At 34.2% G+C, this 23,351-nt stretch overlaps 2 protein-coding genes across 7 annotated transcripts; both read right to left on the bottom strand.

The window, feature by feature from the left end:
- Window positions 1-719: 719 nt before the first annotated feature.
- Window positions 720-6,917, bottom strand: GR (glutathione reductase). Of its 2 annotated transcripts, XM_078308184.1 has the most exons (11): window positions 6,333-6,917; window positions 5,668-5,893; window positions 4,970-5,248; window positions 3,902-4,078; window positions 3,770-3,823; window positions 2,746-2,894; window positions 2,595-2,658; window positions 2,116-2,286; window positions 1,394-1,534; window positions 1,269-1,318; window positions 720-891 (listed from the first exon to the last, which is right to left on the bottom strand). In XM_078308184.1, the coding sequence occupies exons 1-10, from the start codon at window positions 6,707-6,709 to the stop codon at window positions 1,283-1,285; spliced, it is 1,674 nt and encodes a 557-aa protein (XP_078164310.1). In that variant the 5' UTR covers window positions 6,710-6,917; the 3' UTR covers window positions 720-891; window positions 1,269-1,282. The 2 variants fall into 2 exon arrangements, with proteins under 2 accessions (XP_078164310.1, XP_078164311.1); XM_078308185.1 differs by lacking the exon at window positions 3,770-3,823.
- Window positions 6,918-14,219: 7,302 nt separating this feature from the next.
- On the bottom strand, window positions 14,220-23,079 carry LOC144559195 (ion channel POLLUX-like protein, putative (DUF1012)). Of its 5 annotated transcripts, none has more exons than XM_078308179.1 (24): window positions 22,835-23,065; window positions 22,259-22,329; window positions 22,049-22,155; window positions 21,120-21,397; window positions 20,359-20,430; window positions 19,850-19,925; window positions 19,636-19,734; window positions 19,011-19,165; window positions 18,792-18,896; window positions 18,614-18,700; window positions 18,421-18,505; window positions 18,196-18,343; window positions 18,044-18,120; window positions 17,492-17,572; window positions 17,244-17,411; window positions 16,787-16,900; window positions 16,605-16,685; window positions 16,411-16,537; window positions 16,247-16,323; window positions 16,061-16,108; window positions 15,908-15,977; window positions 15,736-15,809; window positions 14,995-15,105; window positions 14,220-14,595 (listed from the first exon to the last, which is right to left on the bottom strand). In XM_078308179.1, the coding sequence occupies exons 1-24, from the start codon at window positions 22,918-22,920 to the stop codon at window positions 14,509-14,511; spliced, it is 2,484 nt and encodes an 827-aa protein (XP_078164305.1). In that variant the 5' UTR covers window positions 22,921-23,065; the 3' UTR covers window positions 14,220-14,508. The 5 variants fall into 5 exon arrangements, with proteins under 5 accessions (XP_078164305.1, XP_078164306.1, XP_078164307.1 ...); XM_078308180.1 differs by having other exon boundaries at window positions 22,049-22,134; XM_078308181.1 differs by lacking the exon at window positions 20,359-20,430 and having other exon boundaries at window positions 22,835-23,066.
- Window positions 23,080-23,351: the final 272 nt, after the last annotated feature.

Below are 23,351 nucleotides of genomic sequence, written 5' to 3'. Positions count from 1 at the left end.
AGAGGATAATCCTTATAACAATAATAAGAATTATAATATAACAACCGAATGTACCATAGTACGATAACAACACATAATACAACTTATTTTGATATTTTTTTCTTCTCTTGTTTTCCCGTTAAGCAACATAACCAAAAAAGAAAATCTCTATTCTTATATTAAGCAGTTGTGATTAAAAGATAAAATTTCATATTAAATATCAATTCTCTAATCAAATCATCTGTCTTCTTTTTGATTCTATGCATCTTTTAATATTTTTTTACATATAAAAGTCTAAATTTATTTAGATATGTGTTCACCGCACATACTCGCCACAAGTCTATTTAGTCTTTCTTCCTTTGATTCTCATTTCTTTTGATTCTCATTTCTTTTTCATTTACAATAACAAGAGCCATAATATTACAACAGAATTTGTCATAATATGACAAAAGCAAATAATACAACTTATTTTGATATTTTTTTTTCTATTTTTTCTCTGTTAGCAACATAAAGATGGTATGTACCAGTAAAAAGTCAGTTTTACGTTTGTATGAGAATATGTTGGTCAATTTTTTTTATTATTGAATAATTATTTTTTTTACGAAAGTATATCATTTTGTATGAGAATTTTTTTTTTCCGCTTATAGTATGTTCCGTTGCAGCAACAATATATTTATTTACAGAGCACAGATAACACAACGCTATTTAGCAAAAACAATAATAAACATAAAATAACGACATTTAAACAAAAATCGCAAAGCCTCATAACTTATTAAGTGATTTACACTCGTGACAAAAAATTGAAAATTTATTAGACTAAATCCAAAGATATTATTTTCCATCTCAAAACTTTTCTATTAAAAATTACCTAATTAGAAAAAATATGCAAAATATAGACAGCCTCACCAGAACCTGCAATATCCAATAAACCACCCTTCATAAAATAAATATCAATTATTTAATATGCAAAAGCAATTACAAATGATTGGTATAAAGGAGATGGAAGGAGATACCATACAAATGTTTGGGTATGGAAATGTTTCAGCCGACTCTAAAGACTTGGAAGTTGACATTATAATTTAAAATGTGCTTTCTATGAAAGAATCAAATTTAGTTTGTACTGTGCAGAGCTTTGTTAAACATGGTTTGCAATTGTTAGATAGCAGCTATTTAGTGTCTGGTATAAGCGCTATTTTGGTTTCAATAAAACCGGTGGGTTTCTCCCTACTTTCTCACACACAAAAAAAGTTCCTTAAAAATTCCATTGATGAAGAAATTGTGGACTATACCATTCCTTGGTACGCTATGTACTTGATTTCGCTGCATCTTTAACCTTTTGCTGGATAAGAAATCAAATCAAAACATTAATATAACAGGCAAGGACAAAATAAATAGCAAATATTTCTTAAGAAACCTCGTCAGACGAAGAATTTCTGCGAACTTTTCGAGTTGGAGTTCGCATTGTCACAAGTTCTTCTGCAGCTGTTGGGTGGATACCGATAGTTGAATCAAACTGCGCCTTAGTTAATCCTGCCTTCACAGCAATAGCTATACCCTGCAATAATATAATACAAGCATGTTCATGCAATATCTTTTAATTTTCTGAAATAAGAGTACGGTCGTAGTCATGAACCTTAAAGTTCAGAACTTTTCTGGTTTGGTCCTTTAACAGAGCTATATTTTTTTCATTTAGTTTCCCCTCTCAGTTCCATCCAAACAGCAGGATGGCAGTCCTATATCCCCACTTATTTATGGTTTTTCGCACCATTATAGCACGAGATCTTAATCAAGAATTGAGAATCTCCAAGGAACAGAGCCCACAATAATCAAGATCCTGGGATATCTTAGAACTTCATTTAAAGGACCTACTGTAGGTGATGATATCATGGATTATTATGTAAAACAATGCAGATTGCAGAAGCAAACAACAAAAATATGAAAATAATAAGCTACAGCAGAAACAATAATTTGTACTTATTTCTATGGTTAGCTTAGAAGAAGCATACTGCATACATTCCTTCCACCTCCCCACTCCCCATTATCCACACATGCAAAAAAGAAAAAGAGAGAAAAAGGAGAAAGCCAAATAGAAGAAAAGCAAATAAAATATAAAAAATTATCTATTCTGCCACCAACCTGTATGATTTCAGGTGAATCATCACCGCACATGTGTACACCCAAAACCTTGCCACTGTTAGCACATACAAGCATTTTCATGTAAACCCGGTCAGGTAGACCAGAAACAGTGGCCTTAAGTGGTCTAAAGTTAGATGTGTAGACATCCACATCACCATATTCTTCAATTGCCTGTACAGATGCCTTGCATTAGAATAAAAAATAATAATAACGAAGATGCAAATAAGTTCAAGATGCTTCTATGAAACATCAGCATGATTCCTCTTTATTGCTCATAATCCCTAAATATGTAAAATTTCAAACATGCCTCTGCTCACCAATTTTTCTTTTAACCAATAACATATTATCTTCATGTTTGCAAGGGGTATAGATGTTCTCAGATAAATGCATAATATTTTTAGGTTTACATTTTGACATTTTACAGGACCATCATAAAATTGTTCCCAACGAAGTGCTGCATAAGGACAAAAACACTTCACCTGTTCCTCAGTAAGGCCGACTTGCCCAATTGGTGGCTGGGAAAACACAGCTGATGGCACCGCTCTATAAAAAAATGGCAAAAAAAGGGAGAGCTTTTAACATATACTTTCAATTCAAGAAGCAGAAGAGATTTAGGATGCATTAACAAACCTATGATCAGGTTTAGTGGGTTCATTAGCAAACACTGTTTTCGCAAAAGCACCTCCTTCCATTAATGCAACAGGTGTCAGGTTTATCCTATCTGTCGCATCTCCCACAGCCCAAATTGACTCAACTGTTGTCCTCGAGTATTCATCAACCTATAATTAAAAATGAAAAGAAAACGATTTTCCCTTGGCATTTTTCTCAATATTTCATTTGCAGAAGTTCTTAACTTTTATTTGTGTAATTGCACAGATGAGGCATAACTGTATAAATTAAGGCTTAGTTATAAAGCATCCAACTGCCAGGTGGCATGAAAGGGAAACCCCAAGCCCCAAAACAAAGGAAAAAAATAATATATATCATGAACACCAGCAACATTTCACAAAGAAATGTCGAAAACACCCTCAACATGCCACCTTTTTCGTTCTCACAATTCATTTTTTATTATATGCTCAATAAAGCAAAAAAGATGGACAAAAATAAATCTTTTAGGTGGGAGACAGGGGTCTCATTAGAAGTCAAGTCAAGTTGACCCTACTCTAGCTTGATATAATTATAAGTCGAGTCGAGTCAAGCTCGATCTGAAAACCTATCAAGCTTAAGCTAAATCAAACTCAAATTGAGCTCGAGCTCTACACGAGCTCCATTATTAGGACTTCTTTTATTTATTTTCATAGTATCTTGAATAATTAATGTTCACTCATTGCTAGATTATATTTATTTATTAATCAACATTATTCTGATTTAATAATAAAATTTGAAAAAAATACATATACATAAAAAAAGCATGTCATGTCTTTTATCGTTAAGTACTGCAAATTTAATAATTTAAATTCATGTCGATTTATTTCCAATAGAGCTCGAGTCAAAGAAAATAATTTCAGGTTAGAGCTGGAGCTCAAGCTAGCCAAAAGTCTAATCAAGCAAGTTGAGCTCGAGTTAGATTCGAATTGATCTAGAGTGGGCCACAGGCAACGGGTTTTTTCTAGCAGCCGGTCCAAGTACTACATAAATAAATAATTTTTAGTACCATTATTGCTCCGTTTTTTGCCAGTTGCACTCCAACATCCTCTAATCCCAAGTTCTACATTGCAATTCTCTAATTAGTGTATTCAAAAAATTGTTAACATGAAATGCACCTTAAAAAAGTTTAAAAATAAACCTTTGTATTTGGTCTCCGACCAGTTGCAAACATGATGTGAGAGAAACCAGAGACTTTTCCTTTATTTGTTTTCAGAGAAAGTGAACCATCTTCTGATTTACTTATGGCTTGAGGAGATTCTTCTGTGTGAAATTTTATGCCTCTAAGTGACATCTGTTCACCAACAAAATCCCTAATCTGTCCAAAAAATTAGAAAAAATATTAGCTTTCCTCAAGGGAGGTAATGCAACTTTGAGAAATTTAGTTTGTATTATTTTCACTAATCTGTGTGCAAAAACTAGTAGAGAACCTTTTTTGGGTCCGATATGGCCGAAACCCTCAATCAAGTGAAGATTAGTAAGCCAAAAGCAATTTCATTAAAACCTCAATTAAGCACGGATTTAGCAAGAAGTACAGGTGGCAATCATACAAGTCAGTTCTGTTTCAGTTGGGTCATTTCGGCTTCAGGTCTTATGTCTATCAGGTCGAATTGTTCCACATTTGGTTCATTGGGTTTATATTGTGTTGGGTTTTTGGTTAGTCAGGCTGGATTTGGGTTGCTTTGGATGTTCGCTCCATCCTGCAGATTTGGTCTTGTGGCAGGCTGGTCTGGTTTGGGTTTGGGCCATCTCTGACAGCAGGTTGATTGGGTTTGGATGGATTTTGGGCCGTTGAATTTTCAAAAATGGGTTAGGGTCATGGTCACATGCACTTTTAGCTGGGTCAGGTTTTGCCAATTACAAAATAACCATAAACCCCAATCCACACAAACACACCCCCCACACAAAAAAGAAGAAGAAAAAAAGAAGAGCTAACCCCATATCCCCAATCAATCTCCAAAATGCAAAATTGTGCATTAAAAAATCAGTTCACTAAAATCAAAACGTCTCATTTAATCTCCAAATCCCCAATTGGAACCTACTCTCCACACCCCAAGTAAGCCATTTCACATACAGGAACGACAGGACCCAAGACCAAAAAAAAAAGATCCATCAATTGTCATTGTACTCCTAATGTGTAAAATAATTAAATTGATAACACAGAAGTTAGGTAAATTTAGACATTTTTACCAATTGATTGTTTTTTTACCTCCTCATCAAAGCCCCTAAGCACCTTCTTCTGTCGAATAAACACATGCACTTCACCCATTAAGCCATTAAATATACCAGCAAATTCCACAGCAATGTACCCACCTCCAACTATTGCAATCTTATCAGGCCGGGCAGGCAAGTCCAAAGCCGCATCAGAATCAATAGCGTGCTCAATGCCCGGTATGTTTGGCATGTTAGGCCGGCCTCCAACAGCTATGAGTATGTGTCTGGCCGAGTAGAGTTTTCCATCCACACTAACAGTGTGTGGATCAACTACCTGTAGATGAAATAAAACACAAAAAGAGAAGTTAAAATTTGCCTTTGGACTTCTGTTTTAGAATTATGATCCCAGGACCAATACAGTGCTTCCTCAAGCCTTAATTAAGGTTAACCCACATTCATCAACATTTTTGTATGGCTTTCTTTGCCCCATTTGATGTATATAAATTTCAAAAGTTAAATATCTTCCGCCTATTCATTTCATTTATTGTTGTCTTTCTTTGCTGTTAAACCAAACTTGGTGCTGGTGTAGACCCACGACTACAAAAATCAATCAGTAGGAAGTACTACTATAGATTGGTGCAAGAATAACAACTACTTAATTGATCTTAGTTTTATCTTTTATCTTTTTTTGTGCTTGACCAACTGGCAACAGGTGGTTACATAAAGAAGTTTTTCAAGAGAAAACCATATTACCTTTCCTCGGCCTTCAATTAGAGTTACACCAGCATTATTCAAAATATTTTTGTAGATACCAGTGAGGCGTTGCAACTCAGCATTTTTATTGGCTATTAGTGTTCCCCAGTCGTGTTTTGGGTCAGTTTCATAACTCCAACCAAACCCATGACTCTCCTCGAACTCATGATTGAACTTTGAAGCGTAGACCATTAACTTCTTAGGAACACATCCGCGAAGCACACACCTAGACATAAAAAACGAAAACTAGCAAGATGGTTATCTAGTTTAGGAGTATTTTGGTAGCTTACTTAAAAATCTTCTTCTGAAATCTAAAGCTTCTACATATTAATATTTGCTTAAGTAATAATATCAATTACCAGCCTTTTAGGGATACTTGAGGCCTTATGGCAATTGCAAAGCCTGGGGATAAAATTCTTATTAAAGAATATCTGTGATTAGAGGAACAGCATGATATATTTTAGGACACATTCCATTAACATCTTAACATCTTAGTGAAACCATAGAAGCTGGGAATTTTTTACTGGCATTCTTTTGTACAACACATGCTCGAGTTTAGTTGAAAAGGAAAAATATATCAAATGCATTTCCTATATGATACACTTTGAGTTATGATTAGCATAAAAGGATATCCAATGAGTAAGGAGATAATGAGTTGTACTTACGTTCCCCCCACGCCACCAGCAGTGTCAGAAGAAATGGTGGCAAACGGCAGCTCACAAATTGCAACTGAGGCGCCGAAATTGGCAGCTAAGCGAGATGCCCGGACCCCACCACTGCCGGCGCCAATGGTAAATAGGTCGAAATCGTAGTTCTCGCCTCCCCCGGAGGCGGAAGCGCTGTTGTTTCCGGCGGAGGCGGAAGTGCGGGAGGAGAGGTGGCGGTGGGAGAGGCGGAGGGTGAAAGGCGAGCGGGAAATGGAGGGGTGAAGTAGCGGTTTGGAATGGAGGGATTTGGAAAGAGAAAGGGGAAGGGTTTGTCTGAGGGTTTGGAGGGTTTTGGTAGAGAAGGGGAACCATGGCACGCCTAGTGAAGTCGCCATTAGGAACTCCAAAGAGAAGACGACAGACTTAAGACAGCTAGCATACGCGAAGGCCTGGAACTGATGCGGTCTTCTGAGTTCTGAACTTCTGATTAGAGTTGTGCAGGAGAAGGAGAAGCACGACAGAGCGACAGCGGAGACAAAAAATGAAGAGGATTTTATCGACGTACTGGGAAAAAGAAACGGCTAAAAATCGCCCAGAAAGAATAAGAAAAAGCCATGTGGAATAGATGACCATTGACCAGACTTCTATTCTTTTCTAATGATCGTCACATTATTTATTTATTTTTAACCTAAAAGTTGGGAGCCAGGCAGCCAGCAAGTTATTTACTTCACTATTTGATATTCATAATATTGTTAGAGTGAGTCTATGTTACTATTAGTGCGGATTGGTCCGTATTTATATATTAATATTTTTGTTTTCAAAATTTAATAGTAAATTCAAACTGATTTTCATATGAATATGTATTGAAATTTTTATTCATAAGAAAAAAAAATATATATTAAAAATATTAAAAATAAGATAAGACCTGACCCTTATCTTATTTTCAAAAAAAATATTAAAAATAAGAAATGTCATTTGAGAATTTTAAAAATGAGAAGGCAGTAACAAACTATGCGGGACGCCATGACACATCTCAACCTCTTGAAAAAAATGAAATTTTTTTTTTCGAAAGTGGGACGTCATGGGACAACCCAACCCAGAAAACAAAAAAAAAGTGAGACGCCATGAGACAACTGATGTGAATTATGCAATGCAAGTAATAAATCCTAAATTGCACTCAATTTGGTTGCAAGTGTACAACCTTATCGAGGAGTACTTAGGGATCGTCTCCACAGGGACAAGTCGGAATTTCAAGTCTAACCTAATCAATTTAATTTAGTAAAAGAAAATAAAAGGAATTTGTTTGTTTTTTTTAGGATGGTTTGGTTGTGATTAAATTGAATTAAACTAAAGTCTTAAAGCTAAATTCGGTTTATAACAAGTATGAGAAAGTAAGGTTTCTTAGGGTTCCTATCCACTAGTGTTATGACTAATTGGTTTATTAAATTTGTTCTTTTAGTTATGAAGGCACAGTTGGGTGTTGTAGGTACAAAGGGATATCTCTATATTAATACAATCTTTAAATTAGAATAAACGTCACCTCTCGGTACTTGGCTACCCTAATCTAAAGTCATTAAGTTCTTACTGTCCCAATAAATCTAGAAAACTATCTTTCACCTCTCGGTACTTGGCACAATTCTCTAAACTATTAGGTAAAGCCCGTATAAGACAAGCGTCACCTCTCGGTACTTAGCCTATCAAATACCCTATTCCTTATGGTCTGGACCTAATATTCAATTTCTCAATTGCAAATACCAAATCCTAGGGTTTCATGTGATTTCGATTAAGTCCTCACAATCAATTAAAATAAAGAATAGATCATAATAAAGAACAAGAATATATAAAATAAAACCAACTAAATCATAACAAAAGTTTCAAGTACAACCCTAATCTACCCTAGAAGAGTCCTTAGCTTGTCATGGCTAAGATACAAATCAAATCAAAGAAAAGTAGAAGAGTTCCGAAAGAAAGAAAACAAATAAAACCGATTGATCAATTATTTCTTCCTCCTTCTTCTCTCTTCTAGCTTTTCCTTGCTTTTTCTTGTTGAAACCCTAGAAATTCTGCCTAAAAACGTCCCCCAATCTGTTCTACAGGTTCCTATTTATAGCCCCCTCTAAAACCTAGAAATAACCAACCAAAAATAGCAAATTCGGACTCTGAACCGACCTAATTGCGGGCCGCAATGTACTGTAGCAGTTAACAGACTGCGCAGAAAAATTCTGAAGAGGTCCTTGCGGGTCGCAATACATTCCTTTTATATTCTCAGGTTGTAGATCTTCTCGTTAGCTTTCCAAAGAGTGGTCACAAGCCTAAATCGGAGTTACGAGTCAAAAGTTATGGCCGTTTTAAGTTCAGACTCTATTTTTGGCTGACTGCTACAGTGCGTTGCGGGCCGCAATAACTGTGCTGTAATGAAGAGGCTCTGACTTGTTTGGTTGCGGGCCGCAATAACTCCATTTCGGGCCGCAATAAATGTTGGCAGAAGCTCATTTCTTCGTGCTAACTCACTCATTTTGCTTCGTTAAGGTCCAAACACTTGATTACCTGTAAAACAAACATAACTAGGGCAGTAACTTGAACTTTTGGACATTTCTAACCTAATTAAACCTAATTTAAACTAATTTAACCAAAACTTGGCTTAATTTACATACCTAACCCTAGGTTTAAATAGATACAATTTTGGCTTATCAACAAATTATTCCCTCCTCAATCTTGGGAGCTTGTTTCTTGGGTTAGGTTGTCCTATAGTGTCCCACTCTTTTTTTTTTTTCCTTTTTCTAGGTTGGGTTGCCCCCTGATGTCCTGTTTATGAAAAAAAAATTCTTCGTTTTTTTTTCACGGTCTTGAGTGTGCCATGGCGTTTTGCAGGGATGCCATGGGTCCCTACTGTCTTCCCATTTTTCAAATTTTCACACGATATTTCTTATTTTTAACATTTCCATTTTTTTATTTTCCTATGTATAAATTTTTTGAGAATATGTAATTGCAGACTAAATTTTATATATTTTAGAATATTTCTACTATTTTTTAAGATAGATAGAAAATTGCTTGATCTGAAAATTCTTAACCATCTAGAAACAATGATTTTCTACCTATCTTAACAAATAGTAAAGAAATTCTAAAATATATAAAATTCGGTCTGTAAGTACATATTTATATGAAAATCATATTGAATAATTTGGATCGACCATTTGAATTTTGAAAACAAAAATATTGGACCAATCCGTGCTATGCATAGTGCCATAGACTCACTCATATTTTTATTTGAGTTTCAAACGCTCAACCTCTTACGATACTATTTTTATCATTCAATTAAATATCTTTTTAAATCATTTTATTATTATTACACGTTTATTTAAAAAAAAAATAGAGTCGGACTATCACATTAATTCGATTAATTTTCATTTATTTTTACAAAACATTAGGGTCGGATTCATTGATTAGATTATTTTTTATTAACTGTGTTTAATTTATTTTCTCATTGCAGAAATAAATTTTTTATTATGTTTTCTTATGATGGAGTTGTTTTTGTTGAGCACATGTAACTTTTAGAGAAATATACATCAGAATCGTAATAACAAATTAATAAAATTATTTCTAAAAACAAACTCAACTTTTCTAAAAACCTTATCGACAAAAGTCGTAAATTATTGAAATCTCACTTCTGAAAATACATCGTCAAATAATAAATAACATAAGTTTTCCTTACAAATTATGTAAGAAATATGTCAATGTGGACTGTAGTCTGTAGATGAAAACTATCGTTCACGGTATCTGCCGAAATTTTTAAATATATCATCATCCCAAAAAAAATAAACCCAAACACCCCAGTTTTGAAAATTTTTGAATTTTGACATGACCGCATCGCCTAGATGCGGCCACTTTTCTGCGGGCTTTAGGGTTTTAGGGGCAGCGGCCCATTTTTTTTTTTTTTTTTTTTTTGCTTTTTTCTCATGTGACTTTGAACTGAAAATAGGGTGGCCGCTCCCTCGGGATGCGGCCCTGGCCGCATCGCCTAGAAGCGGCCCGAAATAAGGTGGCCGCTTCCTCGGGATGCGGCCGTGTCAAAATTCGAAATTTTTCAAAAAAATGGTGTTTGGGTTTATCTTTTTTTGAACCATGGTATATTTAAAAATTTCGGCGGTATCTGACATCAAAGATTAGGCCGCGGGCTGTTGAAGAAGCAAAAAAAATATAACATCAAAGATAGAGTAAAAAAAATTTGGAGACTATTTAGAATGTAAAGAATTCGCTTCAATGTATGTATAAATTTAAATTAAACTGTGTGAATCTAAGAGCATCTTCATTTCTGAAACTTTATAAATTTTTAATGTAACGTAACGGTTTCTATTCAAATTTAAGAGATGTACTCCAGTTTCTTATTTATAAATTATTGAGCAATTTTTTATTAAGAAGCTGTTTTTAAAAACCACCCTTGTACAAATTATTTCTTCTCAGTTTAATTTATTGTTGACATGGTTAAATAGAAATTTAAAAATTAATTTTAAAAATATGATGATAAAAAATTTAGAGACTTTAATTTCAGAGATAGAAATGCTGTAATTATAATTTACTTAATCTAGATTTTCGCCACTAGCACTCAGCGGCGAGAATGAAAATGAGTATTGGCATAATTTTTTCCCAAAAAAGCAACAATACGGGCACTGCACCTTTATCAAAATTTTACATTTTTGTAAAAAAAATATATTATTTTTTGATAGATAGAAAATTGCTTAACCTAAGACTTTGGACCAGTAGTGATTTTATATCTGTCTAAAAGGTTAGTCAAAATAATAAAAAAAAACATAAAATTTGACCTCTTATATTATCATATAGATATTATATTGAACAGTTCTTATCAGTTATACTTTCTGCATATTTGGTTAGCCTATCACTACAACTGTATACTTTCTGCATATTTGATCAGTAGCTCTCAATATCCTCTGAAACTGTGAGCGTTTACTTTTATTTTTTATTTTTTCCTTTTTGGTATAAATAGTTAGAGGAGGGATCAAGTTACAACAATTTTTTAGTTATAACAAGTTACAATAATCATTTTTTACATTTTCAAAGTCCAAATCGTCGATCCAAACCGTTAGATGTGATCTCTACAATAAAATGTGCTTGGAGACCAAATTTTACATTGTTTGGAATTTTTTTACTATTTATTAAGATGGGTACAAAATTCAATGGTTTGAATTTGACTAGTTTTTGTACCCATCTTAATAAATAGTAAAAAAATTTCAAACAATGTAAAATTTGGTCTCCAAGCACATTTTATTGTAGAGATCACATCTAACGGTTTGGATCGATGATTTGGATTTTGAAAATGTAGAAAATAATTGTTGTAACTTGATCCCTCCTCAAATAGTTATAGATTGTAAAGATTAAAAAAAAAACTTATTGATATAGTTAGTGCTCTTTGTAATGCTCCCTCTGCTTTACTCATCATCATTGACAGTCAACTCCCACATATTATCAATTAGGGTAATTATAATATCCCCACTTATCTATCCCTCATTCATTCCCTAACTAACTAACTTTTTATTTTAACTATAACTACCATTTCTAACAACCTTTATTTATTTCATCTTTCTCTCTTCCTCTTCCACCTCCATCTTCCTTTTCCACCTTCATCTTCTTCTCCCACCTCTCTCTCCCACCTCCACCTTCGCCTCCCTCTCCCACATATGCCTCTCCCTCTCCCACCTCCCTCTCCCACCTTCGCCTTCACCTCCGCCCCTACCTCCATCTCCTACCTCCGCCTCCGCCTCTGTTTTTCCATCGATAAGCTCTCTCCCTCTCCCACCTCCCACCTCCCACCCTCTCCCACCTCGAAATAATAAATACGATAAGCTCCATCCCTCTCATACCTCCACCTCCGCCTTCGCCTCCATTTTTCCCATCAATGCCTGCAGCTCCCGCTCCAACGGATGTTCTGCCGGAGATCATCCGTCACTCCATCCCAATCAAGCACGCCTCTGCCGGGTTGAATACTTCAACATGTATGAATGAATACTTCAACGTGTATGAATAAATACTTGAGCACGCCTCTGCTGGGTCAGATCCACCACTGTCGACCGTATCAAAATATTTTTGTATCTGTGGATGCAATTAATCTCTTTCATGTCTATATTCTCTTTCCTCGTAAAGTAGAGAGTTATTTGCAAAGAACAAAGCTTTATTAATGATGAATTAAGCCACTATGTATTAAGAAATGATATAAAAAAAAATGAAAAAAAATCGAGGTATACGAATGAATACTTGATGTCTTAGAATGAATACTTCAATGTGTATGAATGAATACTTAATATCTTAGGTATGAATATTTGCGTGACAAGATATGAATACTTGTGCAACAGATAACTCGAAAGTATGTCATAATGTATCTCATTTGAAAGATAAAAATATGTAGAAAACATTCGTGATTTTAGATTTGCAAAATTCCTCACAAATCGTCAGAAATATTGTTTAAATTGAACAGAGAAGAAAAAATAATCTCTAAAAACGTGTAAAAGATGGATGAGTGATGTTTCCAGTTTTTATATTTACACTTGCACGACGAGGATGAATAATTTCACAATGACAACTCGAAAGTATGTCATCATGGATCTCATTTGAAAGATAAAATTGTGTAAAAAAATATTTGTGGTTTTAAATTTGCAAAATTCCTCACAGATCGTTAGAAATATTGGTTAGATTGAATAGAGAAAAAAAATCACCTATAAAAACGTGTAAAAGATGGATGAGTGATGTGTTAAGTTTTTATATTTGCACTTGCACAATGGGGATGAATATTTTCTCGATGAGACTGAATACTTGTGCAACGGACAACTCAAAAGTATGTCATCATGATTCTCATTTGAAAGATAAAATTATGTAGAAAACATTCATGGTTTTAGATTTGCAAAATTCTTCACCGATCGTTAGAAATATTGATTACATTGAACAGAGGAAAAAAACCACCTCTAAAATCATGTCCAGTTTTTTTTTTTTAAATACTCGATATCTTAGGTATGAATACTTGATGTGTTATATATGAATACTTAATGCATTATAGATGAATACTTGCGCGCGCCAGTTGTAAAATCGTTCAAATATTAGATGGTATCTAAATAGTAAGTGGTCCCCCTAGGTAGTTAGTAATTATTCTAGTTAATGACTGAGGGATAAATGAGGGATTGTTACGGAGGATAGTTAGATGCTCCCTATCAATTAATGGACTTCGTTCATCTTATCATATAATCTTATCGTACATTATAAGAGTTAACGTTGATACCTGTTACAATATTATTTACTATTTAGAGATCTATGATTGAACAATTTAAGAGTATCATATTTTGACGTTTTCATTATTTTCAAAATTCTTTTATTCTTGCCGGAAATCATAGCAAGCTAATCCAATTTTCTCGGGTACAAATGCTGCGTATTAAATCAATACATCACAATCATGTACATAACGGATAAAATATCACCAAAAATTAATAAAGGATATAGAATATTATGATTTCATTCGGGACAAATGTGGGGACAAGTTTTACGTTCTGATCAAAATTGGGCCTCTCAACTGTTAGCATGTCGAAAACAATTTTTTTTTCCAAGATAAAAGTGATATAATCCCACCGATTTAATTAGAAATCAAGTAGCACAGGAGCTGGTACCGAATTGGTACCAAACTACCTGTAAACTTTTACATCTAAAGTAACCAAGTTGAAACAAAATTTACATAGTTCAATACAAACAAACACCTATTTCAACAACACACAAAAATCTATTACATCAAGAAAACAAGTTTATCACTTCAAACAAACTAGATTAATTGGAGTAACTAGTCTCTCTCATACTGATCTAGACCAAGTGTAAGGAGAGGGGTTGATGTCGAAAAAACAATTAATTCACATGTTTAAAGATATAGGTCTCAATAAATTTGAAATATCTGGTTACATTGTTACTTTAGTCCCTTGTGTGGATATCAGAGTCCTCCGTTGTTCCAGTCCAAGAAACAAATAAATAACTAAATTGAAATATCTACTTGTTCAGAAAATTTTCAGAAAACTATGTGATTATTTACCAGTTGTATGGAAAAAATGGCATGCTTCTTTTATTGGGGTTATACAAATACGAAGCAATTCCAAATATGAAGCAATTGCTTTTATTACGAGAGTTAAAGACCTGAACCCCACTAACTAATTTATACTCCTTCAAACTCAGAAATCAAAATAAGAGAATCTGTGATTTTAAGAGAGAGTGGTTCTGACTTATTGCTTGGATTTATGACCTGAAAAGATATGTAGGCAGCAAATTAGGCCATCTTGGCTCAAGATAACAAGACAATGTAAGAACATTATAATAAAATCAACAAGCTAATTATAGTGGCTCATATTAAATGAAATAGCTTCACAACAATGCATATATTATATGTTACATGGAATACAAGTTTAATTATTCTGGAGCATAACTGGCAACCTGGACAAACAATTGGAAGTGCCCCAACAGCCACCAGCATGTACCAGTAACGTACCAATAAGCAAAAGTGCAAGAAAAACATGTCATATGACCAAAAAACAGAGAGAACATAGAGAACATAAAGGAAAAAGAATGATTGGTACTACTGCACAGGATATTACCCTCATTGCTTCAATACAATCATAAGTTATGGTATTAGAAAAAATGGTACCTGCTTGTTGTCCTTCACATAGCCAATGGCAACCTCTCGTCGCAGGACTGCTCTTTCTGACAGCTCTGAAAATGACGGGGTCTCACCATCATTCATGTACAGTCCCACTTCCTGTAAAGTTCTGCCAGTAAGACAAATGTTTATAGGAAAAAAGTAAACAGATTCGATACCTTTCTAGCCTGTGTAAAATTGGAGACCAGATGGAGTGAGAAAGATCGGTATGGCCAAAGATATTATCGGGGAATTTTTTTTTGGAATTCTTCCGCCCCCCCCCCCCCCCCCCCCCCCCCAACACCAAACCCCCCTCCTCTATTTTGCTGTATTTGTTAGTTGTTACAAGCAATCAACAATCTGCACAGTTGTCCATTCTAAACGGTACTTTGATAGTTTCAATTGTCACCTACATTTGAGCTTCTTGCAAATAGATGCAAATAGAACTCAACTGTCAAACTAGTATAATGATAAATTTCAGACCAAGTGTTCATATTTCTTTCTAGTCCAATGCATGCTGAGATCAAGCTGTTTGGTGCAATTTGCAGATACCTCAAAAATTGGGAGTTCCTTTAAATTAAAAGATGAAGGTCAAAGCCTCCCAATTATATCGACAAGGGATCTCTCAGCCGGATTTTGAACTTGTGATGTTCCGCATGGAGGGCTAAAAAATTGGGACTTAGTTCAAATTTGAGAAATTTCGGGTACTATTTGTGAGTAATTTATTGCCTATAAGCATATGCATGTTACCTTGATGTATATTTCGTCACCTTCAGCATTGAGAATATCCTTCCAGACCTCATTTAATTCATTACATTCAGCAACTGAAATTTACCACAAAATTTGGTTTTCAATAATTGTTCATTAGAAAATTGCTAAGATAAAGGAGTTTTACAGAAAATCATGTCAAGAAGATAAGAACCTTGAGCTGTTACAAGGCTCATAATTTCCTCTGCACCGATGAACAAAAGGGACGGCCTTATTTTTGATATCTACCAACCAAAAAAGCAGTTAATATCCCCTTTTATTTACAAAAAAGCGCAATGAGGCAGTTCAAAGGTAAAAGAAAGGTCACCTGTTTTCCCAGTCTTCTGTCAACAATTTCAGCCACTAGGTTTTCAACCTGCAAATAACAATATACAAATATCCAAGGAATGGATAAAAAAGCCATAAATCTCTTTTCTTTTGCAAAGAGGGGATATTTCCAAAGGTCCATTTTTATATTATTCTTTTATACTAGAAGTTATGTATGAGTACAAACCTTGATGTCATATTTGTTGCATATGTTTTCAGCAAGGAGTAAAGAATAAGCTGAGTGTTTATCAGCTTGAGATGGATCTGTAAAAAATCACAAGTTTACTTTAAACTTGATTCAAATTTTTTATCTAACATGCCTTGAACTCGTACCAACAAAAAATAGTTTACCTCCAGCAAGCCATTCTATATCACATATGATAACAATAGAAAATGGAATATCTTTTCCACCTTTCCCAGATTTTTTAACATTTAAAATGGCCTCCTTCACAGTTTCATAATTCACTGGGCTTCCTACCTGCCAACATAAACTTCTGTCAGGACAAATCTATCAGTGACAGAGAGAAGAGAGAGAGAGAGATCACCATGTGAGAAACTTTTATATTCTTGAGTCGATTTTTTGAGAGCATGTTGCGGTCTTCTACTGGGACTTCAGATAAGATTTCCTGAGAATATTAAGAAAAATAATGCCTTTTTTACAATATATACAAAAGTTACATCCTAATTTCAAGAAAAATGTGAGATTGTACAAGGTACTTGCACTTACCAATCTACTACCAGGGCCAAGATAGTTATCATATTCTAGTATCATGTCACTAATTTTTGGTGTCCACCCGATCATCAGTATACACTCTGTGGGGCCTACATGCCATTCATTCGACTGCAATATTAAAAATAGAAAAACAAATTTAAAAACTTCAATCAATCATATTATTAACTTTGTAACATCATTGTAAGCCTGGATATGAAAAACATCATACAGTAAAAAATTATGAAATATTTGCTGATACACTTAGCTTCCTTAATATCTTGAAAAAAAAAATTCCTCAAAAAAAAATAACTTGAAAAATTTTTTGAACTGTCTTTTATGTTTCTCCTTACACAAATAATGGAGGAACAAATAGTACTTTGGTTAAAATAAAAAAAACATGGACAGAACAGATATATCTAATATGTTCCATCTCCAGAAAAATCCCTTGAAAAGCTATTTGGATAATTGGTACCTTTGATCGAGATTTTGAAGGTCGCTTGACAATTTTGCTGAGCCGTAATTTCTGTAGTTCTACAGAATTATGTGAGCTGTTTAAACTTGAAGAACTTGTCTCTTTCAGTGGAATAGGGAGTAATTTTTGCAGCTTTTTACCACCGTACACAGGACATAGAAGGAGCAACTACAGAAAGAAACCTTTAAAGAAAAGAGCATAATTATAACAAGAAACATCCTTTTATTTAAATTGAAGAATAAGTGTACTTTATCAGTTTCTCTAATTTCTTCGTTATTAGATGGATGAAACATTATCCTTCCAGATCTGAATATACCGCATACAATAGCCTGTGATAAAATGAAGCAAAAATAAATAAAGAAAATGATTATCAGTAAGCCAACAATAAAATTGTAAAGAGTCCATGCATTGTATATAAATTACAGAACGCCAGCCATTATTTGCATGAATTTCAACATTTACTAAAATAACATCCTAATTTTTGTTTTTGTTCTGATATCTAATGTTCTTGTTGGTATACTATTGCTTTCCATGCTGTAACAATTATACCCATTGAAGAAAAAAAAGGATCTTCTCAATTTTTACTTAGAAAGTAACTTTTATTCATTTCAATAAGCAGAATTCTTGTCATAAAATTTTATAATAATAATGTCAACAACCAGCTGATTTAAGAACACAAGCTTGAGTCTCTCAGGCTCTTGTAAGCAGATAAAGGAAGGGGCTCTTACGAAAATTCTCGAGCTTTATACAAATGTCCTATAATAATGAAATAGTAAAAATAAAACTAGTGTAATTTATACCTCCTGAATTAGTTGTCGTGCATGCATGTACTTGAAGCCAATCAGATCAGGAAAGCAATACAGGTTAAAGATATTCTCTGAAAATGGTTGAATTTCACATCAAATTCAGCAATTCATATAAAATAAACTAAACTTATAGTTGGGAGCAGTACTTCTGTAATTCAATAAATGCCGGTAAATCTTTTGGAGTCCCTTTTGCCTTGAGCACTGCACAAACAGCTTAGATGAAACCATTTCTACTGGATGTACATTCAACCCTGTTATTGACTTCAGAAGGTCGCTTGTACTTGTGTTTGAAGCCTACAAGAATAAAAAAATAATACAATAAGTATATTTTACTAAAAGGTTGATTTATTTAATTTATCATTTAATCTTACCTCAATAATGGTTGGAACAGATGCAATACTTGGAAGAGGTTGCAAGGCTAAGAGAGATAAAAATGCATCTGTATCGACTTCAGACCTGACTAGGTTTTGAGATGAGATAACAATTGCTTGAGTTTGAATGCACTATAAAAAAGGAGACTTGCAGTTAAAATAATATGTTCTGAAGGATAACTTCTGTACTAACCAGTCGTTTTTTTCCGGTAAAATAATAATTGCCCTTGCTTTATTTGCAGCGGCTCTCTCAAATGACTTTGTCAAGCTAAGGCTACAGCTATTATTTAATCATAAGAACATGGAATTAGGTAAGTTGAGATAGAGAGATTAAATAATTATTGGATACAATTGAAATTACAAAAATATACCTTTTCGTAAAGACAGTTATGTGGCTTAAATCTTTAGTCATGCTATCACCAAGCTTCTCTATGTGTTTTCTTGGTAGATCGGACAATAGAAGGATTCTTTGCTTCCTTGAATTTTCAAACAAACAAAAAATAAATAAATAGATAAGCAATAACAAAACAAGTTAATTGGTCAGCTTTAACCATTAGAAAGACAATCTTCAAGCTAAATAGGAGAAGTACCGAGATGTGGCAGTACCAAGTCGAATAGCTGATTCATGAAACTTATTTAATTGTTTTAATACGGAGAGAAGATGGCTATTAACCCCGCATATAATTATATGATCAGTCTCCATCACTTGTAATTGTGCGCCTTCTCGAATCTTTTGCATATGATACTACAATTTTTGGATAATGGTTGATTTGGTCAGATGCACAGACTTCAAAGCAAATAAGAGAAAAAATATTTATTTTTCATATTCTTTCTCATACTTATAGAGTTGAAGTAAAAGCTAACTTTTCTTAGTGACTGACACTGACAATTTTTCGAGTTCAGAAATTACATCAACTGTAGGTCAAGTTAAATATTTGCAATCTGTAAGCCCAATTTTTTCTATTAAAATCAAGCCAAGTGGATGTAGCCATTTTAAATATTTGCTCCTGTGGCAAGGATTGGTTCAGCTAACATGCAAAATTATTGGGAGTAGTTTAGCCATGTTTCTCTTGATTTAACCAGAGTTGATAATGGATAAATAAACAATTTTGGTGTTCACAATTAGTGCAAAAAGAGTTAAGCGTTTTAGATCCAATTTAGACAGAAAGGGAAACAATAATTGCATGATAAAAGAAAATAAGAAAAATATATTACTCTAAACTGTTCTGTTGTTGTGCTGAGGAGACGTGAATAGAACAAGAGACCCCATATAGCGAGGATAAAACCAAGAACCCGTTCAACCCGTGTTTTTTGCTATATCATAATATAAAAAAGGAAACAAAAGATGCTCAGTTAGAGTTGCAAAACTATTTTGGTTCTCAAACGAAAACAAAAGGTGTAAAATTGACAAATTCTAGATATACTCAACTCTTAAATGAGTGGAGGAGGAACAAAGGCAAGCCCAAGCATCCCAAATACAATCCTCTAAGGGATATTCTCTACTCCTGTTTAACCGTCTCCCAAGATTAAGTAAACAAATAAAAAAGTTCATATAGTAGGTAACAGCCTAATAAATTCCAAAAAGAACTTCAGAAAGTATCATTTTATAGTTTTTTTTAGTAATTTTGGGGTTCAATGGAGGTTTTAATCTGAAATCCTACAAAACTTGAGGTTCAAACTGACAGATGTTAACTCTTTTTGCTCAAGATATTGGCATGTCATGATACAAACAGTGCATATCCTCCCAGGTACCCGACTTTTATCTGATCCATTGCAGCAGTTCTGCACAGGCCACAAATTGGATGAACAAGAGTGATCTAATCTGGTCAAGTATCAGCATGTACTATAACACTAGAGCAATTTACTGGGACCATCTCTTTAGTGCCTACAATTTTCTTAAAATGGGAAATAAAGAAAATTTCCAGATGAAGCTTTTACCTAAAATTATAGAAAACTAAACCACCAATCATGACAAAAGAGAAGCACGCCAAGAGCAGAACAATAAAAGACCTACAAGAAGCATTGTTACACTAGGGCAAGAAGTGCTTTTGAAGAACACAACACAATAATAATAATAAATCGAGCTTATTAGTGCACCATTAACTCCAAGTATGTAGTTAGGGACTGCATTTCAAATTTCTCACATCACAGTACCACCTCTTGGAAAAGACCTATAATTGCAGAGATCCCTTCTTTTGGATAGTATTTTCAGAGATCGCTAAACTTATTCCCATAATCAAAACTTGGTCACTGAATTTGGTTTCTTTCAATCAAGTCATCCCGACATCTTTTCAATCCAAAAGATAATAGAGAGGAGCTGATGTCACTGCCCACCTCCGCCAAAAAAGTACAACATGTCAGAAAAATAGTTGTACACATCATCAAAGTGCTAGTTATCTTTTTTAATGGAGTAATTTTCATTGGAAGAAAAAATGTTTGGCAGCTTTAGGGGGACTAATCAAAATTCAGTGACCAATTTGTGCTTGTGGTAAAATATATTGATCTGCATGAATTCCATCATCAACAATAAAAGATGGATCTAATTTACAGACACTATCAACACAAAACAGCTAAAAAGATTCAAATAACACAGCCTGATGAAAGATATATGAGAAGCATTCAAAGTAAGAAAATAAAATCAAGCTAGTGCCACGAGCAGGTAAGAATGATTCAAGTGTTTATATTTGCACTAAACTTACATGCCAATGTTTCGTTCGAGCTGCACATTGAACAGATAATAAAGCCGAGAAAAGCTCCATTTTAAATCTTGAAATGAAGGGATGGTTACATCTAACTGGAGGGGCACAGGTCTCTTGGTGGGATCAGTGATACATGCAAGGGGTAAATTCGTCATGAAATTCGATGACAGTATCAGTGGGTTTATCATCTTTCCAATAATTGGTTTAATTCGATCAATCATTGCTCTGCATATGAAGTAGAAAGCCATCCATCTTAGGGGAATTTTACAATTAGAACCCTGCAATATTATGTAAGTACTAAAAGTCAATGGCCAACTTGTTTGGGACTAAAGGCTCGGTTGTTCTTGTTGTTGTACTAAGAGTCAATGGCCAATGAGGCTGAGGGAATAATCCTAAACCCCAAGTTGCCTACCATCAGGTTAGACCTAAACCAAATCCAACCTATCCGGTGTACAAACAAACCTGAAGAACCTTAAATATAACTCACATTAAACCGAATCAGACCTGATCAGATCCTTGATAAACCAATATGATCCCTAAAATGACTCAGTAAGAAAGACAAATTAGTTTATTGAGGGAAAAAGCCGAACTGACTCAAGAGACAAATTGAAGACCAGAATAAACTGAGAGCCAAATCATCTTGACTGATTGACACAAAACCAATAATGATCTGACCTGAATTTTATTTATGACCTAAGCACCTGAACACCTAAAGCACAACTGACCCAAAACCTGGAAAAAAAAAAGATCAAGACCAGAAGCACTTTAAACTAAAATTGACCAAAAGCCTGAACCTAGATCAAATGCAAACCTGACCTGACATACAACATTTGCCACCTCTATGTTTTTTTCTGTATTGTTCCAGGAAAGCACCAGTGAAAGAACTAACTAGTTGGTATTCAAAAGTAACCAAATGTTCTGGAAAGTACCTCATTAAGAGCAGCCAACTGGTCTAACTTAGAGCATGTACAACTAAAATCAAAACCTTCAGGTGGATCCATGTGATCAGCTCTTACTAAAGTTATTAGTTTTTCTCCTGTGAAGCAAAAAATTATAAATATAAAACTAAGTCATAAAGAACCTTGATATTTATGTTTGTTAAATTGAAATTGTTATCACTTGCTTAAATCAGAGAATACCTCTATTGTAAAAGAAATAGCCGAAGGGAACATGTGGAGAATTAATGTAGTGTCTACGAAGTTTAACAGACCTGAAGTAAAAACGAAGTTGTAATTACATTTCAACCCTCAGCAATCTCGAAAATTGAAAATTATCTCTGGAAAAATGTTTAGTGATGCCATGGTACTGTTTTATTGCCGTAAAGATACAATCCAAAATTCCAAATATCAGCCCATTTTGTTCAAAAAGTGTCATAAATGCTGACTGCGAGTTTACGACAACAGAAAAAGCAAACTTAATCGATTGATAGCAAACATGAGACACTTCAGCTATGCTGAATTATAATCAGACTCACTAAAAAAAAGAAAAGAATTATAATCAGACAATACGGAAATAAAATAAGGACAAACGCAAATGGAACTTTAAATGCACAGATAAAAGAAGACTGATAAACCCAAAAAAAAAAAAAAAAAAAAAAACAATTGCATTACCCATAAACAGAATCATATGAAACTAAGAGACTGAGAAATTGAATCTGAAAGCGAAGCAAGACATAGATAATCATAATAAATTTATGAAAAAGAGAAAGGAATAACCTTAAAGGAGAGTGAATAAGGAGAGGTTTTGTTACGTGATTCGAAAGAGAAACCCATGAGCATGGTGGCTGGAGCAACGAGCTCATGCCTTCCTCTTTCTATCTTTTGAGTGGTAGAGTTACTCTACCTCTTTCTACTAGCGAAACCTTTTTAATGAAGCACAATTAATTTTGTTGTTTTTTACTATTTGAGGTTTCCTTTAATATAATAAACAAGATATGTCGTCTTCGAGATCCGAAATGCGTAAAGAGCGGTAATAACGATGATAAATTGATAATTGACTTGAGCAGGGCCTCTCCGAGATGGGAATGAGTCTGGATTCCCTAATACGTAACCCAACTTCTTTAGTTTAGCATCTCTACTGTCTCTTTCAAAGAAGGGCTCAGATTTAAATAGATCTATCCAAAAACGCCGCCCCATTTTTTTTGTTGTTTTTTTTTCGTTTTTTTTCTTCCTTCCTCTCTCTCTTGCTGAACACAGCCGAGGCCCAAATGTAGCGCGCTCCTCTTTTACTTTT

The sequence above is a fragment of the Carex rostrata genome, chromosome 9, assembly GCF_964058835.1.
Source record: "Carex rostrata chromosome 9, lpCarRost1.2, whole genome shotgun sequence".
In the NCBI taxonomy this organism is placed as follows: Eukaryota; Viridiplantae; Streptophyta; class Magnoliopsida; order Poales; family Cyperaceae; genus Carex; species Carex rostrata.
The sequence above is the reverse complement of the archived record's forward strand: the minus strand, read 5'-3'. Positions and strand labels throughout refer to the sequence as shown.